General features: G+C 43.5%; 1 protein-coding gene across 2 annotated transcripts; it reads left to right on the top strand.

Moving 5' to 3' along the window:
- Positions 1–324: 324 nt before the first annotated feature.
- On the top strand, positions 325–13,809 carry LOC122775426 (GRAM domain-containing protein 2A-like). 2 transcript variants are annotated; one of them, XM_044035284.1, is made up of 12 exons: positions 325–418; positions 2,433–2,547; positions 4,941–4,998; positions 7,634–7,706; positions 7,808–7,911; positions 8,266–8,364; positions 9,047–9,118; positions 10,318–10,377; positions 10,811–10,946; positions 11,210–11,303; positions 11,834–11,935; positions 12,591–13,809. In XM_044035284.1, exons 2-12 carry the CDS (start codon positions 2,441–2,443, stop codon positions 12,637–12,639), a joined length of 954 nt encoding a protein of 317 aa, XP_043891219.1. In that variant the 5' UTR covers positions 325–418; positions 2,433–2,440; the 3' UTR covers positions 12,640–13,809. The 2 variants fall into 2 exon arrangements, with proteins under 2 accessions (XP_043891219.1, XP_043891220.1); XM_044035285.1 differs by lacking the exons at positions 325–418; positions 2,433–2,547 and adding an exon at positions 4,471–4,651.
- Positions 13,810–18,091: the final 4,282 nt, after the last annotated feature.

The raw sequence follows: 18,091 nt of genomic DNA, 5'->3' as shown, positions 1-18,091 counted from the left end.
TCCTCTTCATCCTGGTTCTCTTTCTCCTTTTGTTTCTTCTCTTCTTCCTCCCGTTGCTGCTCCTCCTTTTCTTCCTCCTCTTTCTCCTCCTTGTTCTCCATCTCTTCCTCTTGCTCCTCTTCCTCCTCAGTTTTGTGTGAAGTTACAGAGCAGATGATGATGACGATGAAGACGACATCATTTCCTGCTCAGTAACGTCTTTTTTGTGTCTGTATTTTTTAATCGACGTCTTTGACCGAGACCTTTATTTTGAAGTCACCATTTGTTGGCTTTACTTTGAAGCCCACTTCCTGTTTCCGGTCTCTTTAGTAAAATGTTGTGAACTTGACTCTGCGGCAGCAGCGGAGAGAGAGAGACGGACGGTCATCACCTGTCAGCGGACCTGAGTGAAGACTAAACCGTATATACATATACACAGGTAGGCGCGTGTGAGTGTGTGCGCGCGCGCGCGCGTGCGTGTGTGATTACTGAGTGTAGTCGGATTAACAGGTTTAAAAACGATCACAGCTGAATCTGATTAGATAAAGAAAATTAAAGGCGTTTTTTTTGTTGTGGGAATTAAAATAATCCAGGATTATAATTTGACACCAAGGTCTCGGCCTCAGATGGAATTGAAGGAGGTGGAGAATCTTCAGCATAAATATTTAATAAATGAGCTGTGACTCAAAAATATCAAGAATTATCGCGATATTTTCTCCAATAGAGACGACCAAAGTCACATTTTTAATGTTGTAACGCTCACACGACAATCGTCGCGCTAATTATTGCTTTTAAAAAAAATGTTATTGCGGTAAAACGTTAAGTTTGTATCTGTATGTTTTTCAGAGGATGTGCACAAATTAAAAACAAATGTCTGTAGTTGCGAATATTTTAACGAAATATAATCATGAATTTGAAAAAAACTGCTGTTTGTAAATGACGGACACAGGAGCTGCTGGTCCTCTGCTGCCTCGTGTGGTCACTTTGTGTCACTGAGGTCAATCTTAACAAAGGATTTCAAACGCTGAATTTTACATATCTGAACGATATGTCGCTATACAATATTGTCGTGATATTTAAGTCGTAATACGATATTATCACAATATTTATCTCGCGATACGATATCACGATATTTATGCCGCGATACGATATCACGATATTTATGCCGCGATACGATATCACGATATTTATGCCGCGATACGATATCCGCGATACGATATCACGATATTTATGTCGCGATACGATATCACGATATTTATGTCGCGATACGATATCACGATATTTATGTCGCGATACGATATTGTCATCGTCTCATTACCAAGTCTTTTTAAGTTTAATCTACAGTTCAGCATTGTCGTCAGGCTCATGACTCTTCAGTGACGACACTCAGTCTGTTGACATCACATTTTAGCTCAGCTGAACGTCGTCAGGTACTATAACTTTCTTTTTTAACCCAGGATGAGGAACTTGAAGTCCACTGAGATCGAGTGTCGTCTCAGGACGTACATCGTCCTCTCAGTGTGCGTCCCTGAGGCGTCATCTGATTTAATCAGTGACTGAAGCTCCTGCAAGAGCAAACTGCTCCATGGAAACCAGGAGGAGGACTGTGTGTGTGTGTGTGGGAGGGGAATCATGCCTGTTTCCATGACAACGCTGCTTCACTTCCTCCCTGTGGTTCCTAATAATCGTGTGCTCAGGTGGAATCAGTCACCTGTCGAAGCGGCGCACGGAGAAAGCATTCGTTATCTTCGCATTTCTTTCAAGTTTTCACTCACTCACTCACTCACACACTGACATCAGAGCAGTTTCCATGGTAACGGGGGACACGTCCTACGACCAATCAAAACGCTGCCTCACCCACACCCTCCAGCTCCTCACTGACAGTGACAGTACACACAGTACTACACACTGTATTACACATGGTCAATGACAGTACTACACATTGTACACTGACTGTAGTACTCTTATTGTTAAATGTGGCATTGACTGTAGTACTTTTATTGTGAAATGTAGTACTGACTGTAGTACTTTTATTGTGAAATATAGCATTGACTGTAGTACTTTTATTGTGAAATTTAGCACTGACTGCAGTACTTTTATTGTGAAATATAGCATTACTGTAGTACTTTTATTGTGAAATGTAGCACTGACTGTAGTACTTTTATTGTGAAATGTAACTGACTGTAGTAGCACTGACTGTAGTACTTTTATTGTGAAATATAGCATTGACTGTAGTACTTTTATTGTGAAATGTACACTGACTGTAGTACTCTTATTGTTAAATGTGGCATTGACTGTAGTAGTTTTATTGTGAGATATAGCACTGACTGCAGTACTTTTATTGTGAAATATAGCACTGACTGCAGTACCTTTATTGTGAAATAAGAGTACTAGAGTAAAGAGTGGTGAAAGAATAAACTGCAGTGTCATGATTCATGTCCCTCGTTCTGCAGGCGGAGTCATGATGACGTCAGAGAACCTGGAGCACGGTGATGACATCAGCGTCCTGCCCCCGCAGGAGCTGGAGCCCGCGAGGGAGGAGGACGGACACTGCCCCCTGCCTTTCAGGTGAGAAACTGCAGTGTGAAAGTCTCTAAATGAAACCGCTCACTATCCCACACCAAACCCAGTGATTTAAAGTCGTGGGTGCAGGAGCTGCTGGTCCACTGCTGGTCCGCTGCTGCCTCGTGTGGTCATTCTGTGTCACTAAAACAAATTGGAATGAAGATTTTTGAAAGCTGAATTTTACAAAATCCAGACAGCGTGTGTGTGTGTGTGTGTGTGTGTGTGTGTGTGTGTGTGTGTGTGTGTGTGTGTGTGTGAGAGTGTGTGTGTGTGTGAGAGTGAGTGTGTGTGTGTGTGTGTGTGTGTGTGTGTGTGTGTGTGTGTGTGTGTGTGTGTGTGTGTGTGAGAGTGCGTGTGTGTGTGTGTGTGTGTGTGTGTATGTGTGTGTGTGTGAGAGTGTGTGTGTGTGTGAGAGTGTGTGTGCGTGAGTGTGCGTGTGTGTGTGTGTGTGGGAGAGCGCATGGTTTACACACTGAAACAAATGTGTGTAGATTTAAGTTAATGTCTTTTTTTCCCTTTTCTTAAGTTTTCCCTCACACACAAACACATAGGCGACGTTGTCACGGAGCCGTGGGATCCGTAATTTGTCTCGAGGTCATTTTAACTGCAGCCAGGCTCTTATTGGACGACAGCAGCTGTCAATCACACCAGTGTCCAATCGTATGTTGCGTCTATTTCCCTCTAAATTTGAATATTATTTGAATTATTCTTTTTTTAACTGAATATACGGTTTCCAAACAGCGTTCAGTTCTGCGATGTGGGCGTGAACAACGACAATGAAGCTGCACAGAGGAGTGAACACCTAAAGCCCGCCTCCTCCTCATCAGTGTGTGTGTGTGTGTGTGTTTGGCAGGCGATGAAAGCTGAGTGCAGGACGTGCAGGAGAGACAATACACAGAGAGGGAAAGCCTCAGTGTCTCTGTTATTCCGGTCACGTACAGAACAAGCTGCAGGATCAGTGTGTGTGTGTGTGTGTGTGCGCGTGTGTGTGTGTGTGTGTGTGTGTGTGTGTGTGTGTGTGTGTGGAGCTGAAGTCATGTGAGGAACGACAGATTTTAACTTCACAACCTAATAAAACTGACACCAGCTTAAAGCTGCAGTACGTAACCTATGTTGATTATTATTGCTGTTGCTGTTGGTGATGATGATGATGATGTCATCATTCCGCCTCTGTTTGTTCATCATCGTGAAGTTTGCCACGCCCCCTCATCTGAAAACGGGCAAAACTATAAAACAAAAACAAAGAAGTTTCAGGTTTGCAGAATCACTTCCTGTGTGCAGCGGCGGAATGTCGACCACATGGTGCGAGATCTAAAACACGGAGTGGATTCGCTTAAATGGGCGTCGTGTGAACTCATTTGACAATAGCGTGAACGTACAAGACATTTGTTTTGAAGTTCAAGTTAAGGTGTTGATCCACTGCTGCCGCATCACTAAGTTCTAATGTTTTATTTTGTCACTTCAGTGTTTAAAATCCTTTTTTCAGATTGACCTCAGTGACACAAAGTGACCACACGAGGCAGCAGAGGACCAGCAGCTCCTGTGTCCTGTGTGGACTTTGGTGTGGGAGAGTGAGCGGTTTCATTTCAAGTCTAAAATCTTGTGTACAGACAAAAATCCAGGTCACTGCTGGTTCAGTCACTCTCTCTCAAGTTCTGGTCCAGCATCCCATAATACATTTGATTCAGACACATTATGACAGTTAGTCTCAGTGAGACAAGAGTTTTCTGTCCCAGTGTGAACGCTCTGTTCCACTTTCACCATTCACACTCACTGTGTGCATAATTAGTCCTTTCTTTGTGTGTGTGTGTGTGTGTGTGTGTCTTGTAAACAATCACCTCTTTCACACACACACACTCTCTCTCTAAACTCCAGTGTGTGTGTGTGTGTGTGTGTGTGTGTGTGTGTGTGTGTGTGTGTGGGAACGTTCTCTGCTCCAGTTCTCCCTCGAGTGCTTCATTCTAAGTCACTTCACTTTTTTGTTTCTTGTTTTTTTACAGTGCAGCTCAGTCCAGTGTTTGTGGGCTTTTAACATTTTTGCATGAACTTCCTGTTGATTTGCCTCCTGTTGTCATGACAACATTTACATGGTCAACCTCAATGACAGGTGTGTGTGTGTGTGTGTGTGTGTGTGTGTGTGTGTGTGTGTGTGTGAGAGAGAGAGTGTGTGTGCGTGTGTGTGTGGGAGAGTGATCAATTTAGGTCCTTTTGTTGTTGTTGTTGTTGTTGTTGTTGTTGTTGTTGTTTTAAATGAGCATGTGCGCCTTGTTTCCTTCTGTCCCTGACTCTTCATCGTCCTCAGCTCAGGGTTGAAAGGTTGACTGTGGTCACATGATCATAACCCTGGAGCAGGGTCCTGTCTGTTCTCACAGGATGTGATGTCATGTGTCCTGCAGGCTGCAGCTGATCGATGACCTGTCTTATGAAGACGTGAAGAAGTGCTACAGAGGATCGGTGAGTGTCTCACACACACACACACACAGAGTGTAGTGGTCTCCGTGGGAACCTTACACTGCCACCAGGGGGCGACTCCGCTGAACAAGTCAAGTCAGCTCCTGTGTCCTCACAAGCTAAAATCCCTGCAAACGTTTGATTTAAAACGGTTGAGGTTTGAGATCACAGTCTGTGTTGAAACAGTTCAGTGTCTGTTGTCTTGTTTTGTTTTGAGTCTTTGTTGTTTCAGACAGGAACAGGAAGTCAGGAAGTCAGGAAGTGAGCGTCTGGTTCTCAGAGAACAGACGTGCAGGTGCTGCTGGTTCTGGGTTTGATGATAAAACCTCTGACCTAAATATCAAAGTGTGATCCTTCAGCCCTTCATCACGTCAGTAACCCTCACATGAACATAGAACGAGTGACAGACCATAATTAGTTAGGTGAATGACTGGTTGGTTAGTTGTTTGGTTAGGTGGTTTGATGTGTGGTAGGTTAGTTGAATTGGTTGGTTGTTATTTGTTTGGTTGTTGTTGTTAGGTTGTAGGGTTGAGTGGTTTGTTTGTTAGGTGTGGTTGGTTGAGGACTGGTTGGTTGAGTGGTTATTAGTGGTTTGTTAGGTGTGTGGTTGGTTGGTTGGTTTGGTTGGACGCCAGGTTGTTGTGGTTTGGTTTGTTAGTGTACGGTTGGATTTGGTTGAGTGTTATTAGTTTGGTTTGTTAGATGTGTTGGTTGGTTGGTTGGTTGGACCGGTTGGTTGAGTGGTTATTAGTTTGGTTTGTTAGATGTGTGGTTGTTGGTTGGTGTTGTTGGTCTTGGTTGCTTTGGTTGTTGGTTGGTTGATGGTTATTTGTTTTTGGTTTGTTAGGTGTGTGGTTGGTTGGCACGGTTTGGTTGAGTGGTTATTTTTTGATTTGTTAGTGTGTGGTTGGTTGGTTGGACAGTCGGAGTTGTTATTGTTTGATTTGTTGTGTGGTTGATTAGGGTTATTGTTTGGTTTGTTAGGTGTGTGGTTGGTTGGTTGGACAGTCGGTTGGTTGAGTGGTTATTTGTTTGGTTTGTTAGGTGTGGTTGGTTGGTTGGTTGGACAGTTGGTTGGTTGATGATTATTTTTGGTTTGTTAGGTGTGTGGTTGGTTGGACAGTGGGTCGTTTTGGTTGTATGAGTGGTTATTAGTTTGGTTTGTTAGTGTGTGGTTGGTTGTTGGTTGGTGGTTGTTGGTTGGGTTGGTTGGTTGGTTGGACAGGTTGGTTGAGTGGTTATTTGTTTGGTTTGTTAGGTGTGTGGTTGGTTGGTTGGTTAGTTGGTCGGTTGGTTGAGTGGTTATTTGTTTGGTTTGTTAGGTGTGTGGTTGTTGGTTGGTTGGACAGGTTGACAGTCGTTGGTTGAGTTATTTGTTTGGTTTGTTAGTGTGTTGGTTGGTTGGTTGGTTGGTTGGTTGGTTGGACAGTTTGGTTGAGTGGTTATTTGTTTGGTTTGTTGTGTGGTTGGTTGGTTGGTTGGTTGGACAGTCGGTTGGTTGAGTGGTTATTTGTTTGGTTTGTTAGGTGTGTGGTTGGTTGGTTGGTTGGTTGGACAGTCGGTTGGTTGAGTTGTTATTTGTTTGGTTTGTTAGGTGTGTGGTTGGTTGGTTGGTTGGTTGGTTGGTTGGTTGGTTAGTGGTTATTTGTTTGGTTTGTTAGGTGTGGTTGGTTGGTTGGTTGGACAGTTTGGTTGAGTTGTTGTTTGGTTTGTTAGGTGTGGTTGGTTGGTTGGACAGTCGGTTGGTTGGCGGTTGTTTGAGGTTTGTTGTTTTTGTGTGGTTGGTTGGGTTGGACAGATTAGTTATTGTTTGGTTTGTTGTGTGGTTGGTTGAGAGGTTATTAGTTTGGTTTGTTAGGTGTGTGGTTGGTTGTTGGTCGTTGTTGACAGTCGGTTGGATTGGTTGAGTGGTTATTTTGGTTAGGTGTGGTTGGTTGGACAGTGGGTTGGTTGAGTGGTTATTTGTTTGGTTGTGGTTGGTTGGTTGGTTGGACAGTCGTTGGTTGGTTTTGTTTGTTGGTTGGTTGGTTGGTTGGACGGTTGTGAGTGTTTATTTGTTTGTTGGGTGTGGTTGGTTGGATTTGGACAGTTGTTGAGTGGTTATTTGTTTGGTTTACGTGTTTGGTTTGAGTGGTTATTTGTTTGTTAGGTGTGGTTGGTTGGTTGGTTGGACAGTCGGTTGGTTGAGTGGTTATTTGTTTGGTTTGTTGGGTTGGTTGGTTGTTGGTTGTCGGTTGTTGTTGGTTTGGTGTGTTAGTTGGTTGGTTGGTTGGTTGATTGGTTTGTTAGGTGTGGGGTTGGTTGGTTGGTTGGTTGGACAGTCGGTTGGTTGAGTGGTTATTTGTTTGGTTTGTTAGGTGTGTGGTTGGTTGGTTGGTTGTTGGTCGGTTGGTTGAGTGGTTATTTGTTTGGTTTGTTAGGTGTGTGGTTGGTTGGTTGGTTGGTTGGTTGGACAGTGGTTGGTTGAGTTGTTATTTGTTTGGTTTGTTAGGTTGTGGTGGTTGGTTAGGTGTTATTTGTTTGGTTTGTTGTGTGTGGTTGGTTGGTTGGTTGGACAGTCGGTTGGTTGAGTGGTTATTTGTTTGGTTTGTTAGTGTGTTCGTTGGCTGACTGACGCTGTCCCTGCTTCATCCCACAGACCGTCAGCAAGTACAACTCTCAGTACCACAAACTGTTCAAGACTGTCCCAAAAGAGGAGATCCTGATGAAAGGTACAGACTCACAGGACATCTCCTGTCCTCACTCAGTCCATATCTAACCTGGGACAGCTCATGTCTGATGGACATGTCTCCCCTGTCTTTGTCCATTGCAGTGTACTCCTGTGCCTTGTTAAGGGACATCCTGCTGCAGGGACGACTCTACATCTCCAGAAACTGGTTGTGTTTCTACGCAAACCTGTTTGGTAAAGATATCAAAGTCAGTGAAGACACTTTTCATCCAATTATGATGAATTTTCTTTGTTCACAATAAACCGCCATGTTTCACACAAGTCACATGATTCTCATGTCACTTCCAGACGAATATATTTCATTTAGTAAAAACTTGTTGAAAAAGATGCGTTGGATAGAAGTTCAGGTCGCTTAGTTTCTTACTTTCTTACGTTTATATTTTTTAAATTCTTCCTGTGAAAATGAAAAGCTTAAAAGGAAAATATTATGTCAATTAATAACATGTTCTATTGAACATGTTATTAGTTCTAAGCGTTTTAATATAGTTGAAGTGAAATAATTAGTATTTTACTGGTTTGACTGAAATAACCTGCGTGTGCAGGTTTGTATTCCTGTCGTGTCGGTTCGTCTGGTGAAGAAACATAAGACTGCAGGTCTGGTACCAAACGGTCTGGCCATCACCATGGATACTGCACAGAAGGTAACGGACTGGACCACAGAAGAGTGAAGAAATGAACAAAAACAAGTAGATAAATAAATAACAGCTGTTATTATTCCCTCAAAATGACATCCTTCATAACAACAGTGTCATATTTAACGCTGTCACATCTTCTACTTATTTGTATTTTCAGGGTTTATCTAACATAACTAGCGTATAGCTGCAATAAGATAAAACCTATGTTAGCTACGTCAAAGCTAGTGATCAGTTAGGTCTATCTAACTTTAGCAACTAACACTTTAGTAGCTGTACAAGCGCTAGCGTTAGCTTAGTCAAAGCTAGCAATGATCTAGGTTTATCTAGCAATCGACACATTAGTAGCCTTACAAGCTAAGTTAGCTATAGAGGAAAAGTTGGGGGTTGCTGGTGCAAGGCCACAGTTTAGCTAACGTTAGCGACACATTTCTTGTTAGCTGAGGTAGCTAGGAAGCAATTGGCTTTATCTAACAATACTCTGGGTTCTTTCAGTAATTCATCAATGAATAGATTAATAAATGACCGTTTCATTAATCGCATAACTGTTTTATATCGTTTTATATCGTCACATTTTCTGATCCACTGTGGACCAAACAACTGAAAATCATCGTAAATGTCCCTAAAAACATGTTGATGTTGCAGTTTTTTGACGTGTGCAGTGACTTCTATTTTGTCCCTCTGTCTGCAGTATGTGTTTGTGTCCCTTCTGTCCAGAGACAGTGTCTATGACGTCCTCAGGAGGATCTGCACTCACCTGCAGGTCTGTGCTTTCAGCCTGATCATGGGCAACTGTTTTATATCGTTTTATATCGTCACATTTTCTGATCCACTGTGGACCAAACAACTGAAAATCATCGTAAATGTCCCTAAAAACATGTTGATGTTGCAGTTTTTTGACGTGTGCAGTGACTTCTATTTTGTCCCTCTGTCTGCAGTATGTGTTTGTGTCCCTTCTGTCCAGAGACAGTGTCTATGACGTCCTCAGGAGGATCTGCACTCACCTGCAGGTCTGTGCTTTCAGCCTGATCATGGGCATTTCATCTTTTGACACTGATCATCAGGGTTGTTCAGGGTTGGTCAGTTGGTTGGGTTTTTTGTTCAGGGTTGGTCAGGGTTGGTCAGGGTTGGTCAGGGTTGTTCAGGGTTGTTCAGGGGTTGGTCAGGGTTGTTCAGGGTTGGTCAGGGTTGTTCAGGGTTGGTTAGGGTTGTTCAGGGTTGGTTAGGGTTGTTCAGGGGTTCAGGGTTGGTTGGGTTTGGTGTTGTTCAGGGGTTCAGGGGTCAGGGTTGGTCAGGGTTGTTCAGGTTGTTCAGGGTTGGTCAGGGTTGTTCAGGGGTTGTTCAGGGTTGGTCCAGGTTGTTCAGGGTTGGTCTGTTTCAGGGTTGGTCAGGAGTTCAGGGTTGGTCAGGGTTGTTCAGGTTTCAGGGTTGTTCAGGGTTGGTGGTTTCAGGGTTGGTCAGGGGTTTCAGGGTTGTCAGGGTTCAGGGTTGGTTCAGGGTTGTTCAGGGTTGGTCAGGGTTGTTCAGGAGACTCAGTCTCATTGAAAACACAAAGGCCATTTAACAAAAGACTATGTTAAGAATGTGTCTGCAGCTCTATTTTGGTGTTAGACGTTATTTTATGACGATGAACTGACTGTTTTAGTTGCTTTGTAAACCGCTCACTCTCCCACACCAAAGTCCACAGAGAAAATCAGTGACTTTAACATCACACACACACACACACACACACTGCTGCCTCCGTCACTAAGTTCTAATGTGGCACAAAGTGACCACACGAGGCAGCAGAGGAGCACCAAAGTCACTGATTTTCTCTGTGGAGAGTGAAAAGGCTGTTTAAGAGTGAGGTAAAAGAGTGAACACATTATTGCGATGATGTTGACTTCATTAGCTAAAATAGAAATAGGATGTTTGACTCACAACGTTCCCATGATTCCAGCGTTTGTGACTGTTCCTCTGTAGGTGGACGGGAAGAGTCTGAGTCTGAAGCAGTACCTGGAGGAGCCCAGCTCTCTGTCCATGGTGACGTAACATTCACTCATTCACTCTCGCAGCATTTTTATCTCCAGTCACAGACAATCAGATACTCTCGGCGCAGGATCTTTGTGGCTGCGTGACAAACTGACACACAATCAGCCCTGACAGCATTAGTGTGTCCGTCTGAGACACACGACCTTTGACCTGGAAACAATGCAGAGATACAAACAACGTGGGGATAAATGAATTTATACTGAATTTATGATTTTGAAGTTAAAGTCAACTTAAGTTCTAGAGCACATTTAAAAACAAACAAACAGGGTGCTTTACTGAGTTAAAGGCACAGCAACATTAAAGGTATAAAACATCAAATCTATAAAAAACAAAATAAAAAAATAAATACAAGTCAAATAGTCAAATGGTCAAAACTACACAGACTGACTGACTGTGTGTGTGTGTGTGTGTGTCTGTCTGTCAGGACGAGTTTCCAGAGGTGTTAAAGTGGAGGAGGAAGCCGTCGCTGCCTGCTGTCTCCGCCTCCCTCCCTGACTTGCTGGGAAACTCCGCCCCCAGCCTCGCCCCCGACGAGCCCTTCAGCACACACACACTCTCTGGTGATTATCCTTCGTTCCATCTGTAGTCGGATCAGAGGGTTAAGGGTTTACCCCCAACAGACCCCGTAAAAACAGACCCTGAAAATAAAATCTTGTAAAAATAGAGCCTTTTATTTTAGGTGAATGTGATTCGCTTCCATATGTTCTTTCATCTGGGAAAGGCCCCCTGAACTGAGATTAACCCCGCCCCCTGTCAATCAAGAGTGACTGGAAGTCCTCGGAACTGGACACAGTGATGTTCTAAACCATGTTTGTGTGTTCAGACATCAGTCTGGAGACGGAGAAGATCCTGCTGACAGAACCAGTACCTGAACTGGATCACGTGGAGTATCAGCTGCTGAAACTCTTCATCCTCCTGTGAGTCCCGTCACAAAAACCTGAGACTTTAACAGACTGCAATGACAAGTAGAAAACCCCTGAGCAAAGTACCCAACCCCCAAATGCTCCCCGGGCGCTTCTCAGTGTGGCAGCGCTCCTAATTCTAGGATGGGTCAAAATGCAGAGAAATACTTTCCCTAAGGGGATTAATAAAAACTAACTTAACTTAACTAAAAACATATCATAGTATCAAGAATACTAAACATAAAGCTACTGAAACTAATTTAATGTTTTAAAATGGAATAACATTTTGATTTAAAATTGGAGTTTTTAGAAAATACATTTGAATTCTGAGATTAAAAAAAAAAGAATTTTGAGGGAATAAAGTCAGAATTTTGGGATTATAGTTGGATTTCTGGGGTTTAAATTCATAATCAGAATTCAATTCCTAAATTACTACTGCACACTTGTGTCTAATATATGTTGAGGGGTTTGACCTCCATAAGGTCAAAGGTTGTCGTGGTTTTTTGTGATGCTAACATGTCATGTGGTGTGTGTGTGTGTCTCAGTGTCTTCCTGCTCGTCCTGTCCTCCTGTTACCTGGCCTTCAGAGTTTGTCGTCTGGAGCAGCAGCTCAGCTTCCTGAGCAGCCAGCCCACACTGAGAGACAGGTAAACACACGGGTCCACACATACTCAGGATAAAAATCATAATAATAACAATAATAACTTCCATTTCTTTCACAAAGGTTGTGTGGGATTATAGTTGATATTCTGAGAAAAAAAATCTCAGATCAAAATCACAATTCTGGGATTGAAGGTCAAAACAATCAAAGTCAACAATGTCCAACTGTAGATCAGTTAAAAAGACTTTTTAGAAAATCCTACTTAGAATTCCAAAATTTTATAATCCCAAAATTTATTTATAATCCTAAACTTTATTTATAATCCCAAATCCCAGTGATTGGTCAGAGAGTGTCGTCACTGAAGAGTCATGAGCGCGACGTCCGACACAAGAATCAAAGTGATAAAAAGCTGTGGATTAAAGTTAAAAAGATTTAATAATCCTGAAAACATGCGTTAATCTGGAACATTTGTGTAAAATGTGAATATTGAGTCTGGTGGATTCAGAGACAGCACTGCTGAAAGCCGGTGATCATAAGCCCATGTAGAAAACCACGTCATGGCAGTTTCCCGCAGCCGTTGCTATGGCGACTCCGCCCACTTTAAAGGAGGAGCCATAAACTCATGGAAAACAACGTGACTGAGTCGATAATGGAAAAAAAGCCTGAACGGTGAGTGAACTGACGTGCTGCTGGTTTTGCAGGTGTGGAGAGTCGCCGTGCTGGCTGACCAATCAGAGGACAGGAACCTGACACCGAGTCAACAGGATTGAATCTGCACTTCAGTAGACTGGCCATTAGGGGGCGGCGGTGTGTGGTGAGAGGTGAAAGCTGAAACGTCTGTCAGCAGCAGCTGACCTCTGACCCCCGCTGGCAGTTTGTTGCCATAGAGACGTCACAGTAGTCGACACAAGCCGTAGTCTGACCTCTGACCTGCATGTGTCTCGGTGGACACGTCGAGACGAGACGCAGGGAAACGACAGCGCGCTGGGATGTGAGTCGGGTGTGGGCGGAGCCACTGATGACTGACAGGATTACGTTTTTGTTTTCTTTGAAAATGTCTCGTCTTAAAGCTCGGGTCAGTAAGTTTGGAAAAGATAGCGATACATGCCACCTCCTCTCACCGACTCTCTTTTCTAAACTCCGCCCCCAAAGCACTATTTTGTGATGTTTTGGTAACATTGTACAGTTTGTAAGTCGATGTTTCCTCTGAATGTGTACGTTTAAAAATGTCTGTATTTGAGTCGCGTGGAGAGGTCACATGACCGTCGCTGTGGCACACGTCACATGACTGAAGCTAATGAAGACAATAGACGGCTAATAAGACAGCTAGTAGCACTAGTGAGTCCTATCTAGTCCTAACTACCTCACTAGTGCTACAGTAGACACTAGTTATGTCAAACACATCTTACTAGTACTACTACTACTGGTCATTTTGGAACTACTAGTCGCACTAGTGAGGTAAAAATGATTTACTAGTGCCACTCGTAAACATTTTGGAACTACGAGTAGTACTAGCAAGGTACGAATACCTAACTAGTACAACTAGTGGGCATTTTAGAACTACCAGTAGGGTCCAGAGGGCTACTACTAGTACACATGTCAACTAGTGCGGCTCATTAGTTTACCAGTAAGGTTTGGTTGATACTCAGTGTCAAACATGATTACTAGTAAGACACTAGTGAGCAGAATAGTCTTACTAGTACACGGAACTTAAGTCAGATATGAAGACTATGTAAATAAATGCTGAAACAGTCACATGACTGAAGCTAAGCTCTGTGATTGGTCGTCTGGACGAGTCGTCGACTCTTTCTCATGCGGCCGACGTTTGGCTGTTTTTGAAGGACACACTTGTGGAGGAGGATATCCCAGAAGTCTTTGCGTTTTTGTAAACTTTATTAAAGCAACAAGTTGAATGTTGAACTTTGGTAAAAGTTGAAGTGACTTTTTTATAATATTACTAAAGTAAAAGTCTTAAAGTATAAGACATTTACTGTACGTCAGTATAAACGTCACTTTCTGATATAAAATGTACTTAAAAAAGTGACTGCAGCGTGTGAATGGGTGAAAACTGGAGTGGAAAGCTCTGAATAAGACCATAATACCAACTCTTCTTCTACTTCACAAAGAGAGTTAGAGGAAATGCAGCGCAGTAAAAGTACAAGGTGCTAGAAATATAGAAATAACAAAGTACACATATGTGACTTTTGTCAGTACAAACTGTCTGAACTGTCCCTTTAAATAAATGGTGTCTGAGACCTTTGACCTTTGACCTTGACCTGGTTGAGGTTACATATGTAATCAAAATCTGAGGACAGTAGTTTAGAATTCTATCATTAAACACAAATAAGTGTAATATACTCTTCATTGACTCACACACAAACAGATGTGATTTATAACATTTATATATTTAGAACATTTGAAAACATCACTTTTATTTACGCAATTTAGAAAAAAATATGAATTTCAATATATCTTCAGATATTTACATAAGTTCAGATGGTGATGGTGGAGGGAACGGGACAGGAAGTGGATAAAGTCAGGAGGGGAGTGGCTTAAGTAAGGGGGGAGTAAAGGGGTGAGGAGGTTGGAGGTCTCAGGCCCAGACCTGGTATGTGAGTTGGTTTTCATTCATCCACCAGTCTGTCTGCTTCTCCTCCTGCGTCTCACTGTCCCTCTGTCTGTCTGCTTCTCCTCCTGCATCTCACTGTCCCTCTGTCTGTCTCCTCCTTCAGCAGCTGCACTTGTTGCTGAAGTTCACAGATGAGGTTGTCCTTCTTCCTCTGCCACTTCTCCTGCTCCAGCTCAGATTGGCAGCACTCACAGGCTCCTCCTTCCACCTGTGGGGGCTGATTCAGATCCTGGATCTGGGTCTGGAGTTTACAGATGAGCTCGTTGGCCTTGGTTTCTGTCATCCAACTTTTCTCCTCCATCTTCTGCAGCCTCTCTTTGTCCACCTGTCTCTCTGTCTCCAGCTCCTGCACTCGTCTCCTCTAGATGTTCTCCCTCACAGCCATCTCTGTCTCCATGCTCACATCCAGGTCTTTGAGCTTGGCTGCCCACCGAGCTCAAGCAGGTTCATGCAGTCCACATAGGCCTTGCTGCCTTTGATGCATCATCTTGTCCTTTGATGCAATCAAAGGACAAGTGATGCATTAAAGGCCATTTTGGTCATGTGACTGCTGTATTTCAAGTGCCATGTTTTACCATACACATAAAGCACATAAATAAATAAGTAAATAAATACACGTGTATATGCAAACACTGGTTTATTATCACGTCATTTCCATGTGAAATTATTCTGCAACAATAATGAAAACTGGGCAGAGCGTTCGACAAAGATAAAGGACTTTATTTTGTGTAGTTTGTGACCAAATGGATGACTGATAATAATGAGTGTATGCTGTCATCTAGTGGAGGGGGGCCGGCATTTTCAGAATCAGAATACTTTATTATTTATTTATCCAGATGCTCAGTGCAAAGTGAAATAGAATAGAAATACAGCATGTGTGGAAACAAGGTCTTAAAATATAGAAATAAATAAAACAGCAAAATAGGCAATAAATTGAAATTAAATATAATTATAATATTATAATAATATATATAATATTATAATATATTATAAAAATATAAAATAAAATAGATCTGAGGCCGCATGTTCTGGACACTCGGGTGAAGAGAGGGGCAGAGCTGTCAACTGATCACCATCTGGTGGTGAGTTGGGTCAGAGGATGGGGGAGGACTCTGGATAGACCTGGTAAATCCAAACGTGTAGTGCGGATGAACTGGGAACGTCTGGAGAATGCCCCTGTCCGAGAGGCCTTCAACTCACCTCCGGCGGAGCTTTTCCTGTATCCCTGTGGAGGCTGGGGACATTGAACCTGAATGGGCAGTGTTCAAAGACTCTATTGTGAAAGCTGTAGTGGAGAGCTGTGGCTCTAGGGCTTCAGGTGCCTCAAGGGGCAGTAACCCTCGAACATCGTGGTGGACACCGGTGGTCAGGGAAGCTGTCCGACTGAAGAAGGAGTGTTTCCGGGGTATGTTATCCCGGAGGACTCCTGAGGCAGTTGCAAGGTAACGACGGGCCCGAAGGGCGGCAACCTCTGCTGTGGCAGACGCAAAACAGCGGGTATGGGAGAAGTTCGGCGAGGACATGGAGAAGGACTATTGGTCGGCACCAAGGTGTTTCTGGAAAACCATTCGTGGCCTCAGGAGGGGAAAGCGGGGGTCCATCCAAGCTGTGTACAGTAAGGAGGGGATACTGTTAACCTCGACTGAGGATGTAACCGGACGATGGAAGGAACACTTTGAGGAACTCCTGAATCCGACATCTGCACCCTCTGTGGTGGAGGCAGAGAGGGAAGCTGATGGGGGATCATCGTCAATCTCCCTGAGGGAGGTAACTGAGGTGGTTAAACAACTACGCAGTGGCAAGGGGTTGATGAGATCCGCCCAGAAATGCTGAAGGCTCTGGGTGTGGAGGGGCTGTCTTGGATGACACGTCTCTTCAACATTGCGTGGAGGTCGGGGTCAGTGCCGAAGGATTGGCAAACTGGGGTGGTGGCCCCCCTTTTCTAAAAGGGGGACCTGAGAGTGTGTGCCAATTACCGGGGCATCACACTTCTCAGCCTCCCTGGTAAGGTTTACTCCAAGGTACTGGAAAGGAGGGTTCGACCGGTAGTCGAACCTCGGATTCAAGAGGAACAATGCGGATTCCGTCCTGGTCGTGGAACAACGGACCAGCTCTTTACTCTTGCAGGGATCCATCCGGTCTACATGTGTTTTGTGGACCTGGAGAAGGCGTATGATCGGGTTCCCAGGGAGATACTGTCGGAGGTGCTGCGGGAGTATGGGGTGAGGGGGGCACTACTTCGGGCCATCCAATCCCGAAACGCCCAATATGAGCTGTGTCAGGGTTCTCGGCACTAAATCAGGCATGTTTCCTGTGGGTGTTGGCCTTCGCCAGGGCTGCGCTCTATCACCAATCCTGTTTGTGATTTTCATGGACAGGATATCGAGGCGTAGTCGTGGGGGAGAGGGGTTGTGGTTTGGCGGGCTTGAGATCACGTCGCTGCTTTTTGCAGATGATGTGGTCCTCATGGCTTCGTGCGCGCGCTCACTGGATCGGTTGGTGGCCGAGTGTGAAGCGGTCGGGATGAAGATCAGCACCTCTAAGTCTGAGGCCATGGCTCTTAGCAGGAAACCAGTGGATTGCCTTCTCCGGGTAGGGAGTGACTCCTTGCCCCAGGTGAAGGAGTTCAAGTATCTCGGGGTCTTGTTCACGAGTGAGGGGACGAGGGAGCGGGAGATGGGCCGGAAAATCGGAGCGTGTGTGCGTGGGTTCTCTCCGCGTTCTCCGGCTTCCTCCCACAGTCCAAAAACATGCAATGTGGGGATTAGGTGAATTGGACACTCTAAATTGACCATAGGAGTGAGTGTGAGAGTGAATGGTTGTTTGTTTGTCTCTTTTATTCACTTTAGGGACAACATACTTAACTATGACTTTTTTTCACATTTTGAAAGACATACTAAACAAAGACTATTTTGTCACATTTTGGAAGACATACAATCCTATGTCTTTTTTTGTCACATTTTGGACGACATACAAAACTATGACTTTTTTTTCACATTTTGGACGACATACTAACCTATGACTTTTTTGTCTCATTTTGGACGACATACTAACCTATGACTTTTTGTCACATTTTGGACGACATACTATACTATGACTTTTTGTCACATTTTGGACGACATACGATATTATGACTTATTTGTTTCATTTAGCAGGACATACAATACTATGACTTTTTTGTCACTTTTTGGACGACATGCCATACTATGACTTTTTTTGTCTCATTTAGGACGACATACTATACTATGACTCTTTTGTCCCATTTTGGACGACATACAATCCTAGGAATTTTTTGTCTCATTTTGGACCACATACAATCCTATGACTTTTATGTCACTTTTTGGACAACGTACTACACAATGACTTTTTTGTCTCATTTTGGATGACACTATTCTATGACTTTTTTGTCTCATTTTGGACAACGTACTATACTATGACTTTTTTTTCACATTTTGGACGACATACTAAACTATGACTTTTTTTCACTTTTTGGACAATATACTAAACTATGACTTTTTTGTCTCATTTTGGACAACATACTAAACTATGACTTTTTCTCATTTTGGACAACAT

The sequence above is a fragment of the Solea senegalensis genome, linkage group LG10, assembly GCF_019176455.1.
Source record: "Solea senegalensis isolate Sse05_10M linkage group LG10, IFAPA_SoseM_1, whole genome shotgun sequence".
Classification (NCBI taxonomy): domain Eukaryota; kingdom Metazoa; phylum Chordata; class Actinopteri; order Pleuronectiformes; family Soleidae; genus Solea; species Solea senegalensis.
The sequence above is the reverse complement of the archived record's forward strand: the minus strand, read 5'-3'. Positions and strand labels throughout refer to the sequence as shown.